Source organism: Trichoderma asperellum, chromosome 3 (assembly GCF_020647865.1).
Source record: "Trichoderma asperellum chromosome 3, complete sequence".
NCBI classification, from domain to species: Eukaryota; Fungi; Ascomycota; class Sordariomycetes; order Hypocreales; family Hypocreaceae; genus Trichoderma; species Trichoderma asperellum.
In genome coordinates, this window is record NC_089417.1 from 897,838 (window position 1) to 910,279 (window position 12,442).

At 50.1% G+C, this 12,442-nt stretch overlaps 1 protein-coding gene across 2 annotated transcripts; it reads left to right on the forward strand.

Annotated features, from left to right (window-relative positions):
- The first annotated feature begins 664 nt into the window (after positions 1 to 664).
- TrAFT101_004894 (uncharacterized protein) lies at positions 665 to 5,081 on the forward strand. 2 transcript variants are annotated; one of them, XM_066127313.1, is made up of 7 exons: positions 665 to 896; positions 977 to 1,689; positions 1,758 to 1,971; positions 2,071 to 3,020; positions 3,089 to 3,181; positions 3,263 to 3,628; positions 3,700 to 5,081. In XM_066127313.1, the coding sequence occupies exons 1-7, from the start codon at positions 837 to 839 to the stop codon at positions 4,598 to 4,600; spliced, it is 3,297 nt and encodes a 1,098-aa protein (XP_065983424.1). In that variant the 5' UTR covers positions 665 to 836; the 3' UTR covers positions 4,601 to 5,081. The 2 variants fall into 2 exon arrangements, with proteins under 2 accessions (XP_065983424.1, XP_065983425.1); XM_066127314.1 differs by having other exon boundaries at positions 977 to 1,223; positions 1,281 to 1,971.
- The last annotated feature ends 7,361 nt before the right edge of the window (positions 5,082 to 12,442 follow it).

Genomic DNA, 12,442 nt, shown 5'->3' on the forward strand with positions numbered 1-12,442 from the left:
GTGCTGTACCGAGTAGGGCTCCGAGGTACATGAAATCACGGCCTCAGACTTTAATATTTTGATTCTTCTTCTTCTTCTCTTCATGCCGTCTTCTTCTGTTAGACTCTGTTGGTTGTTCTTTGAACTCGGCCAGCGAGCGCACATTTTCACATTTTCACATTTTCATTCGCTGCAAGCATCACTAGGCAGACAACGGCAGTATTACTACAGGCTACAGATACGCGACAAACAAGCTGACGGGCTTACTAAATAACAAACGACACGCCGCTGATATAAGAGCAACAACCAATCAATAGTGCTCGTTTTGCAGCTGAACGACATTCGATCTATGTATATGCCTGGTCAGCACGGAGTCCGCACAGCCTAATACAGCCATCCAAGCTGTTTGTCCAATTTTTTTTTTTTTTTTTTTTTTTTTTCACCATCCTCTGGCCCTCTGCTTGAACCGCCGGGAGAGTGAGAAGCAAAAAAGGTCAATCGCCAAAGCCAACATCGAATATCACTACAGTACGGGCCCTAGCGCTGCCTAGGTACGGAGGAGCAGGCCGCTGAAGCCGTCAATCGCTAGCAGGTGGTAGCGGCAGAGCCCCGCAGGCAGACGACATCACTTCTCCACCAAGGGCCGCAGGGTTGCCCAAAGCTGCATCTTTGTCAGCCTCGCCATTCCACCTGCTTCTACGTTTCATCGACGTTGGTTACCGCGAAACCTCCGTTCCGTTTTCACGTTTTTGTTTCGCCCTCTGCATTGTTCTTGTTGGTTTGTCGTCGGCTTCCCTGTCCAGCATTCGGAACTTGGGGATTTCTTTCTTTGCTTCTTTCTGCAAGACACGTCCGCCATGGATCCCAACCAGACGCCCGCGGGGCCTGATGGCCCTGATAAAGAAAAGATGGAGCAGGTAAGTCGTCTCGTGCATCCTCTAAGCCGTCACTGTGGGTGATGGTCCTATAGACGGGGGACTGACCACTGTCGACGTAGATTCGAGCACGACGTCTGGCCAAGCTGGGCAACCCAACCCCTCCAAAGCCCGCGGAGAGCACGCCTGCAGAGGCTGGAAGCTCATCATCGCCTGCTCCTCCGCAGTCGGGCTCTCCAGCCCCCGAGGCCGAAACCGAGACCAAGAAGACCAAGATCAACATCACACCGGCGGCCCAGCCGACCTCAAACCCTTTTGCGCAGCTAGGCGTGCGGTCGAGCAAACCGACCGACCCTGAAGGCTCTACAGGTACTTTTCGTGTTGCTCGCAAGAGGTCCGCCTCTCAAGTTGACGACGTCCTTTCAGCACCACCCCCGCGTAAAGCCACTCCCGTCCAGCTCGAGTCAGATGAGGACTATGCCGATAGAATTCTCAGCCAGATCTTCCGCATAACTGTCGATCCCCACCGGATGACCAGCAACCAGGGCAGCCATCGCCTGACCTTCCTCCCGAACCTGAATCAGGAGCTCAACGATTCTGGGGAGTCTTTGAAGCTGTCTGTTAATAACTTGGATCAGGCTATTATAGAGGCTTGTAGTAGCTGGTCTCCTGATAAGCCTCTGATGCACTATCTTCTCCCGTGTTGGAAGAGAGCTGTGAAAGCAGCTTCATCAAATAAGCAAACGAGCGGCCCCAAGTTAGACCTACACGAAGAGTCGAAGCGTTTGTGCATGAGCAATTGCCTCTTCGCTGTTACTATGCCGGTTTTATATGGGTTAGTTGCAGATGCTTTTTGAGGCAGTCCCTGAGTACCTTTTCATATCTGATACTTTTTTCTTCCAGCCGCGAGCCAAACGCAAATCATGACACTATTGCCCCTTATCTCCTCAAGGGTCCTGTAGATGAGAATGGAATCTGCTTCGACTTTATCAAAGAGGCCATCAAGCGGTTCGATGATGATGAGGCTTTTCCGGCCATCTTTAACGATGCCATGGTTAAGCTCAGCACCCAACTTTCAGGACTTTCCATGAGCGATGAGTACAAACCATACGTCCAGGTCAGTCTCTTAATAATTTCTTCCAGCAATGAAAGACAGCAATTCGCGTATATCTCTCTATCACTAGCTGCGTGACGAACTGACATTGAGTATGTGCAGGCACTGCTAACATATACACGTTTCCCTATCTTAATATCTAATCTTGCCAAGCACGCTTGCTTTAAACTACCTTTATCACCCCACACCATTGAGAGGAACACTATTCTAGGCCCCTTCTTCCGTTTATCTCCATTGCAGCCAGAAGTGATAAAAAGCTACTTTCCCGGGTCGCGTACTCTAGACAAGGCGCGCATTACCAACGCCCAAGACGCTCTACGAATGGTACTGAGGACACACCAAGATGACCTGTTCGTGATTACCAACGCTTTCATCCGCGCAGGACCAGATACGAGAAATCTTACGTTGGACTGGTTTGCCTACATCCTAAACACCAACCACAAACGGAGAGCTATCCAGGTGGACCCTAGAGAGGTTGCTTCGGACGGATTCATGATGAACATAACCACAATCTTGGATCGATTCTGCGAACCGTTCATGGAAAATGATTTTAGCAAAATAGATAAGATTGATGTTAGATATTTTCGGAGGCAGCCGCGAGTTGATATCTCAGATGAGACCAAACTCAACGCCGATCAAGCTGCTGCTGAAAAGTATTACGCTCAAAAGGAAGATGGGGAGTCAAACTTTATCTCAGAGGCCTTCTTCTTGACACTGGCTGCTCACCACTATGGTAGCGAGGCACTCAACTCACAGCTGAAGAATCTCGATCGTGAGATCAAATACTTGGAGAGACATCTTAAGGCTATGGAAGCAGAGCGTTCAAAACTAGTCAATGCCCCGCATCAGCTGAGGTTGTTTGAAGAGACACTCAAACGACATACGAACGTGCTAGAGAAGACAATTGCACTGAAATACTCAATTGAGGGTGTTCTGCTCGACGAAAGGATGCAGAGCACTTCTCTGCGCTTCATGCGATATGTCGCTGTATGGCTGCTTCGTATTGCAACAGGGTCCGATTACAAGCCTGGAACAGAGACTGAGACGATCAGGTAAGGCTCCGGTCCTCAAATTGCACAATGTTCATTTAGTCAAGCTACTTTACTAATAATACTACTAGGCTACCCATTGAACTAGCAAACTCTGGCGCTTTTGCGTATCTTCCCGAGTATGCGCTTCAGAACATTGTCGATAACTTCAAATTTGTGTTCCGGTAAGCATTTGAGGCCAGCTTTCAACTTCATCTCACAAATATGAAACCCTTGAAACTAATCAAACTCTGTCTTCTTGATAGATGGCTTCCTACCATTCTTCCCAGCGCTGTGGGTGAAGAAATGATTGCTCTGTGCATCACTTTCCTTCGTTCTTCAGAACAGATCAAAAACCCATATCTCAAATCATCACTGGTGTCTCTGCTTTTCTCCGGAACCTGGCCGTTTATGCACCTCAAGAGAGGTGTTTTAGGCGATCAGCTCATCTCCATCAAATTTGCCAATGACTTTTTGTTGCATGCCTTGATGAAATTCTACATCGAGTGCGAGTCTACGGGAGCCAATACAGCTTTCTACGACAAGTTCAACATACGATATGAAATCTTCCAAGTCATCAAATGCGTATGGGTTAATGATGTTTATAGACAGCAGCTTATCAAAGAAAGCAAGTAAGTAAATCCCTTCATCGTATAAATTCTGAGCTGCTCGCATATCTGGTAAATTTCTAACATACTACCAGGGTTAACCGGGGTTTCTTTGTTCAGTTCGTTAATATGCTTCTAAATGATACCACTTACGTCCTAGATGAGGCGTTTACAAAGTTCCCCAAGATGCGAAATCTTGAGAGAGAGCTTGAGGATCGCAGCCTATCAACAGAGGACCGACAAAAGAAAGAAGAAGAGTTACAGAGCCTAGGAAGCCAAGCGACATCTTACATGCAGCTGGCCAATGAAACCCTTGAGATGATGAAGCTCTTCACCAAGACATTAAGCGAGGCTTTCACCATGCCAGAGATTGTCTCACGTCTAGCGAGCATGTTGAATTACAACCTCGAGACGTTGGCTGGCAAGAAAGCTGCAGCCGAGTTGAGCGTTTCGAACAGGGAAAAGTACCATTTCCGACCCCTTCAGCTGCTCTCAGACTTTGTCGAGATTTATTTGAATCTTGGGGCATCATCCGTCTTCATCGAGGCTGTCGCGGCAGATGGACGCTCTTACAAGCCAGAGGTTCTGGATCGCGTCGCTAAAATCCTTTCATCAAGACACCAGAAAGACCCCGCAGATATTGCTCGGTGGGACAAGCTCAAGGTCAAGTTTATCCAGGCCAAGGAGCAGCAGGATCAAGCCGAGATGGACCTCGGTGACATCCCGCCCGAGTTCGAAGACCCCATCATGGGAGAGCTGATGAAGGATCCCGTGCTCCTACCGAGTAGGCACGTTGTCGATCGATCGACAATCGTGCAGCACTTGCTGAGCGACCCGAAAGATCCGTTTACGCGTCAGCCTATGACAATTGAGGATGCGATTCCGCAGACGGAGCTGAAGGAGAAGATTGAGAAGTGGAGACTTGAGAAGATTCAGGCTTCAAAGGAGAAACTGGCACAACAAGGAAGTGATGCGATGGATACAGCTGAGGGCTAAGGCTAAGAAGGCTAGAGATTATTATTGCTGACTTGTGATGGATTTGCATGTCCTCCCCCCCCTCCTGCCCTTTCCATTACATACTTTTCCCTCTTTCCATCGATTCATTGTCTTTCTTTCTTTTTCATTTTGGGTCTGGTTAATGTTAGGGAAGGGAAACCAAGTGGAAAATTCATCTGCGGCAAACAAAAAGCGAATCGTTTTGACGAATGATACAACATAGGGATGACAGAGAATAGAAATCATGATTATGTACCTTTTTTTTTTTCTTCTTCCCTTTGGGGTCTTGAGAATTTATTTTTTTCACCTGTACGTCTTGTGTTTCAGCATCAAGGATGGCCATAAGCACTCTTCACTTCAGCCCATCAAAAGTTCTACGCTGTAGCTATGAATAGAAGGTAGATAGATCGAACTCTTGCTTCTCTAGAGAGAATAGAGTATAGGGCATCCTACTGTGTATCGAAAAAAAGGTTCACCTCCGCAAACATTAGCTCCTGGTGGGGATGTAACTACAGTACCTCGGCCTTTCACGTGGCAAAATGTTGGTGGTAGTAGTAGTAGTAGTAGTACTAGAAGGGTAACCAAGAAGTCGGTGAGATCCGACAATCAGACAAAAGTGACCTATTATATACAAGATAAGGCGGTAAAACAACTTTATAATTTGTCATGGATGACCAAATAGCAAGCAGGGCATTAGTAAATTCAAGCCAAAGAAGGCAAAACTCGGCAGTTTAGGCACGGCACGTCCATACAAATACTTAATAGGCATATACACGGGCTTAGAAAAGGGAGGGGGGACGACATTGACGGGCGTTTGGGAGGTCGCCAATACAGGGGGCGAGTAAGCACTGCTATCTATCCTTTTATTGTTCGGCAACGAAGGATTGGTACGGGAAACTTCTGAAACAACAAAAAGAAAAGGATGAGACGGGGTGGCAAAATGCGTGAGCGCGAGAGCATTAAAGCACAAAGAGATGAATGAAAAAAGAGGCCTCTTACAAATCACAGGCCAGTGGCCCGTTTATACGAGTAAGGACAGGTCCGCCCTCGTGGCCGGGTCGCTGTACACTTAACTCCGAATATTGTGCTGCTACCTAGTAGTAGTAGGTAGTAGGATTTCACACAATCAAAAAAGTAGGTCAGAAGCCAGAGGATCTGCCCCAGGGGGGAGAATACGGAGTGAGATAAAAGGAACTAGGCTTCCGTCTTTTTGCACGGAGCACTTCCAGAAGCCATTTGCTGACACCTTGACAGGAATATTGTCCGATGAGCCGACGCATGCCTGCTAGGGAAGCGAGCGAACTTCATGCATCGACTTCATCTTGAGCCTCGAGATCGGTTTGCTAGCCGGTGGCCAAGCGCAACAATCGGCAGCCACTCCCGGCTTAGAAGCAATGCGGCTTGTTTTAGAACCGTGTACGAAGACTGAACTGGCCCTATGTTCTGTATTGTTCAGTATTCCGCACAAGGGCGGCCTAGTATTTGCATGTAGCTGGCTTTGTATCTGCCGCCATCGCCATTTATAAACTCTCGGATAAGAACACATATGTAGGGCTAGGAGAGCAATCCGGTACACGAACCCGTAAGCCTTACTCCTGGCAGGCTTTCGTCATTTCGTTTCATTGTGCTAGGCCCATCAGTGGATTGAAGGCTAATAGATGCCGTACCATTTGGTCCGTTGTCCCCGCGATTGAGGGGCCTCCAGATCCAGTTGTAGTACAGTATGCACTACCAGGCAAGACCCGGCAAAAGGCTGTTGAAACGTGGCTGTTAGTAATAGCGGAGGGCCAGAAGGAACCTGGTGTCCGATCACGAAGCAGCAAAGAAGAGGAGTGATCGGTAAAAATGACAAACAAGAAGCTCGGCCAAAAACCTTCCGAGCTTCCAAAGCCCAGCAGCTTGGATCATGTTCAGGCGGCCTGCCGTAAATGGAAGACTAAGGCAATGCTTAACGACAGACTAAGCAAGTCTCAGTGCCAGAGACTCCACATCTTCCCTCTTCCCACACAGCACTATCAAGACTCAGCAGCCTGTTCTGGTGCCATCGTGGGGGCCATGGACTTAGCCTAACATGGTAGGAAGCATTCTGGGTGACCATGAAACGCACAGCACAGACCGCAAAGCAAAACTCCGCTCTCTGTTGCGAAGTTGCTTGTAATGAGCGTTGCGCAACGTGCCGGGTCAGGTGAAACATATCGTGACTAGCCTGGGTGTGTTCCGTTCCGTGCTCCGTGCTCGTAGCATTATCTCGGCTAAGCCTCCGTGCTTTGCCGCAAGTCGTTTGCCGCACCAACTCGCCGACGATCGACAGATAGTGTCGCCCTGGTCTCTTCAGCGCACGCAAAGTGGCTAGCGCCATCACCCAAGCCCAGCTGCAGTCAGCAATCTTTGGCGTTTGAGGGTCAGTATTGGTGTTCTGCTTGTACTAGCAATGGGCCTGCCCACCCCCCGTAAGGACGACACAGCGCGGAAGCATTCTCCGAAGCACACAGGCGCTTAACGAATCGGCGTGCACATACGTAATTCGGACATGGGGATCTCTTTAATCTCGGACAGACGGCTACAGGCTGAAAGCTTGGCTTGAGGAGGTGCGCATTGCGACGACCGCGATCAGAAACCGGCAAGCAAACAGCCCTTGCGCAAAGGTCTGTGCTGGTGAGTACATGCACACTCCCCCCATCCATACAAATGAGTCGGGTGCCCTCCCAGCTCGCACAGCTGCTCCGAAGCGGTAGTGCTTGTACGAGCAGGTGCTTCGTAGATAGACCCGTAACAGCAGCATGCCCTTTGCCTCTCGCCGGCGCATTATTCGGCTTGCATGCTTGCATGCTTGTAATGTGAGCGTGCTGCGCGGCATACACTTCCTCGCGTGATGCGCCTTGTGTCCGTACGGCTTTTGTTTAGCCACCCCCGGACACGTCAGACGACTGCAACCCTACCAGCCTCGGTTGCTACCACGGAAGCTTAGGTCTTTCAGCTAGAGATGCGAGGCCAAAACTGCGACCGCCCTTCCCAAATTGCCAGCTCCCGCGACAACCCTGGCTTGGATATCTGCTGCCAAATGATGAGACAGGAAGAAGCGTCTATCTTCGGGAAAAGCTGGCGGTCTAAGCGAGTCACATGTGTGGCATCAAAAGGATCCATCCTATGGCGTGGGTAGTCCCGATAAAATCCACAATAAGAATGCTAAAAGCAAACCCTAGCTCGCTCGCCAGGCCTTCTCCCCAGGACGCCAACATCCGGAGACTGTGAGTAGCCGCCCGGCTTTGGCTAGGCTGCGAGCAACACAAACAGGGAATCCTTGAGCTTTCCCCACAGTGCACCACGTCTCCGACGCTAGGAGGCATATTTCGCCCCAGTTTCAACTCATGCGAGGACATGCACGGTATTCGGTGCTTTGTACGAGTGTGCGTACTTGTAAATCCAGGTTCCGATCTTTCGGAGGACAGCCGGTATACCTTGCACTGGCAGGTTTAGTACATACTTGTACTATGTAGAATGGCACTACTCGTACATGCATGGATTCCATCTCGAAAATGCTCAACTTGCTGCAGAGCCGGAATCTGGCACAATCGTTCATGGCTTGCTCCCTTGTATGTATTTCAGTTACCGCAAGTGCTGCCGCGGGGCGCTTTGGTTCTGTGGGTTAAACCTGTGTGCATCATTCCCGTTGTCTGTGAGGTGTTATCGCAACCGTGGTTCCAACAACCACTTCTGAGGCGCCGCTCACTCCACAAGATGCTTTGCGTCGTGCGTCCCGCACAAATCAGCTCTGGGCAGCAATGCCAGTTGCAGAATTCTGCCGCCTTGGGCATTTAATGTACTTGTATGACTAGTAACAGTAGCGGTAATATTAGCAGATGCAGGCCATGTGCTGTAAATCGCTCAACGCGTGCTCCTGGGATCTTAAGAGGGTCCAAGGACAATGCGCTTATCCTCTTTGTCTACTCGGAATGTGGGCGGACAAGCCATTGTTGCATATAGCTCGGTAACCCCGGCTCGGCTCTAAACGAAGCATTCAGCATCCATACGGTAATGCTCCAGTACATACAAGCTTCCGGGGCGCGGCAAGGATGAGGATGGCCGTGATTCGTGCTAGTGCTAGCTGTACGGAGCACTCCGTGCTAGCTCGTCAGATAGCCGTGTGGCTTAATCTAATTCCTTACCACAGCGGTCCTGGTGGCTTGTCAGAGTGCCCGTACTTGTAGATTGGGGACGGGGGCACATGCAGTGTAGCATTACTACTAGTAGCCTAGTCAGCCTTCTTCAAAGTGAACCTTGCGGCTAGAGTAGCTACCTACGTTGTTTCATGCTTTGACTGCTTCTCGTAGTAGCTCATTTCGGCCGCGGCGATGAATTGATAATGAGATGATGACGCCACCTTGACTCTGGTGTCAAGTCCCGAGCTGTGTTCTTATCTCAAAATGATGCTAGAGGACTAAGAAGCGGAAGTGAGTTCTGCTGTAGCAATGAGGCGAGCAGAACGAAAACTGGACCGGATTATACTACTCCGTATCGAATAGTGCCGCCAAACGTGCTTCGCCGGAACGAAATTCTCAAAGCAGACACAGCCTTATGCAAAGAAGCCAATTCCTCACTTTCGCTATACTGGCCTAACTCTGTGCAAACGGTTCGAGACACTGTTTATGAAATAGGTTGTGTACCTATCCGTACCTCACTGGGCATAGCGAGGAGCCATACTACTATTCGATTGGTGGTATCGCCTTTTAAGCGCCAATAGCCCTTGAATGTACGTACATAAGGCATGCTGGAAATAACCGTCGCCTTGCTCTTGGTAGGTTTTGGTCCGAATCGCAAGAAGAGGGTGATTATCTACTGTGCCTGACTTGTGTGGGGCGGTCTAAGACGGCAGCCATGCTTTCTCCGGAATGAACCGACTGACAATACAGATCTAGACATCTAGATATTGGATGTCGGCGTAGGATAGCTGAGTGCCGATCTCTTAAGGGCCATCATTAGCATAGAGTGTAATGCGTGAAATTGGCTGATCAGATGTCACAATGTGATGGTGCTTCGTAGCCTGTATGGATGACTTCGTAGAGCACGCACCAGGTGTCGAACTCCGCCCCCGAGCCTAAGGGAGATGAGCGTTGAGCATCCAGATCATTCCAGGGGATATGATGGGCTAGTTGTCGACGATCACAGACGCCGTACTGCTCTACTAGCCTTGGCTGCGCGCCATACTTTTTTATCCTAAAGCTCAATCGGCAAAGACGACGACAAGGTAGCGGGCTGCTGCCCAAACCGCGATGACAGGCACTAAAAGTGTCATCATGATCAGAAGAGGTACTTCGCGGTACCGCTAGTTGAAGCGAAGCGAAATCTTCTGGAAGCAATGACCATCCTTCTAATCTGTGCTTCTAGATGCCTTGCCAGTCTTCAGCCGCGAGGCCGGTGTTTCGAGTTAGAGGAGATGCTTTTCCAGATGTGGGGCCAGGCGCGAGCTCAGTTGGTGCGTCTAAGGATGGAATGCTGCGCACGTAACCACTGCCCCATCTTCATCTGCAGAGACCCAGTGCTCAGAGGAGTGCTCTGCAACAACTCCCACTAGCAAGCAGAGGCTGGCGCTAGTGTTATCATCAATATGTAGTGCGAGTACTAGTACTTGTGCTGTGCGAATGGCACCTCCTCGAGGCATTCTCGCTTAGCCCTTTATTTTCTGCTGCGCACCATGTTGTTCGTGGATAGCAGCGTCGTCTGCCACTCCTAGCTGTCACTACATGGTGGCGCCTAAGACAGCTCGAGAAAAGCGTCGAATCGGATGATTGGCAGCATTCTGTGACGCTAGACGTAGTCAACTTGGAATATTCACCCGCCCTCTTAGTGATTCGGATCATGAGCGGCTTGGGGGCCAAACCAGCAAGCGGTTGATGAAGAGTGCTACCCATTTGCCGTACTCGTTTGGCCCAGCAGGAATAGCGGTCTCTCCGCCATGTCGCTGCTCATTTCTAATTCGCGGGCAATGGCTCTCAAGATACTAGGGGGTTGCCTAGAAGGGTCAACTAAGAAAGATGGAGATACGAATTCGTCGATATCGACCCCTGGCCTCGGCGACTCTCCTGCAGCACTGCAGATCACTACTGACATCGCTTTTGGTGAACCCACTGCTCCATAGCCATGACGAGATATATGGGGTACTCATATAGCGCTCGACCCAATCATTAGCGCTTCTGTGGGATGTACAAGTATGCTCGCCCATTTTCGACTCGGAGGCAACGGGGGTCTTTGGTGCGCGCGCGCGTGTGTGGAAGCGTACAGTATTTCGTAGGATCTGGGCCGGGGAGCCTCCGCTGATTCACTGCAAGTAGAAGGGCAGAAGTCAGCACCGACACAGCGGACGGGAATGCCTCACAGCCACACAGTAGGTATTGCACAATATATTGGTGTTGCTGATATGTCCTTGGTAATGCAAAGTCGCCTAAATCAGACACGGGAGATGGATTGCTTTGGAAACTCCTTAGTAGTAGCAATCGGTAATTAAGCACGACGGTGTTAGTTTGAAATGCATGGTTGTGGCTCTGAAGCGGCGGCGGTGCGGAGAACTTAGCCTCCTACTAGACATTTTGATAGGAGGCACGAGTCAAGCTGAACAGGCACCTCATGCTGGGCAACAGTTCGCGGAATGCCTGATAAGTACCTACTATACTTGTTGGACTACCTGCCCAATTGTTCCTTCCGCACTTCCCTCGTGGTATACTAGGATTCCACATTTCCAACCAGGAAGGCACTCACTACTACTACTACTTGTAAGCAGTTAGCACCTCGATACACTCGCAGACCGTAGCTGTCACACCGCTAAAGTCGTACTGTCCGTGGCCTGGAATTCCGCACCTGCATGGGCCGCAACAGGCGACGAGCTGGTGCTCTCTTCCACGTGTGGCGTTACCAGCCCTGCTGGATGCCCCGTACAGGCATTTACCTACCTACCTAGTAGTAGGTAGGTATCTGACTAGCGGGGTATGAAGCAGAATCGTACTATGTAGGTGCCGTCGGCCGTATCGCCTACCTGCAGCATGAATATGATACGTTGCGGGTACATGCCTTAGTGCGCTGCAGGGCTACGCTTTACTGGCAAGATTGGTTATCAATCAGGCAAATTTACGGCATCTAGTGCTTCGCAGTCGCCGAGAGCCTTCCGATATGGGCGTCCAGGCCACCGGTGCCAGGCACTACTGTGGACACATGAGCTGACAAGTCCATGTATCTTAGCAGTTGGAAGGCAGTACCTCTAGTACTTGATAGAGCCTCTAAATGGCCCTAGAAAGAGCTACCTACTTGGCTGGAAGGCCCAGGGAAGGTGCAACAGTAGGAACAACTTGGCGTGGGCTCATCGTTCGAGATGCAAGTGCGACCAGTAAGCAAAACGGGTATTTTTACTTCGCTTTTCGCAGACCGGTGGATTGGGAGGCCACACAGTTTATTCCAGCGGCTTGACTGCTAACGAGGACCTCGAAACCCTCGAGGTTCAGACATCTAGGGCTCCATGCGCATAATATACCAAGGCTCGTCTTTAATTACTTATAGCTGCTGTAGGTAGGTGCTTGTGCGCCCCAGGTACTTGTAAGTACAGGAACAGGTATAGGAACAGGTTGGTCGTGATGTCAATCAAGTAAATTTATCTCCAACAGATTTCATCCAGTGAACAGAGCCGCACACCCCTCGCACCAGTCTTGTCAGCCGGGAAAGGTTGCTCATATGTTGGTTCTGAATGACTACAGCAGGTACCAGACTTCTCGAACCTGAGCCTCGTTTCGACAGAACGGTCAATGGGGAGAATGATCCTGGACACCCAAGGGCACCACCAGGCTCTTGGCAGGCAGA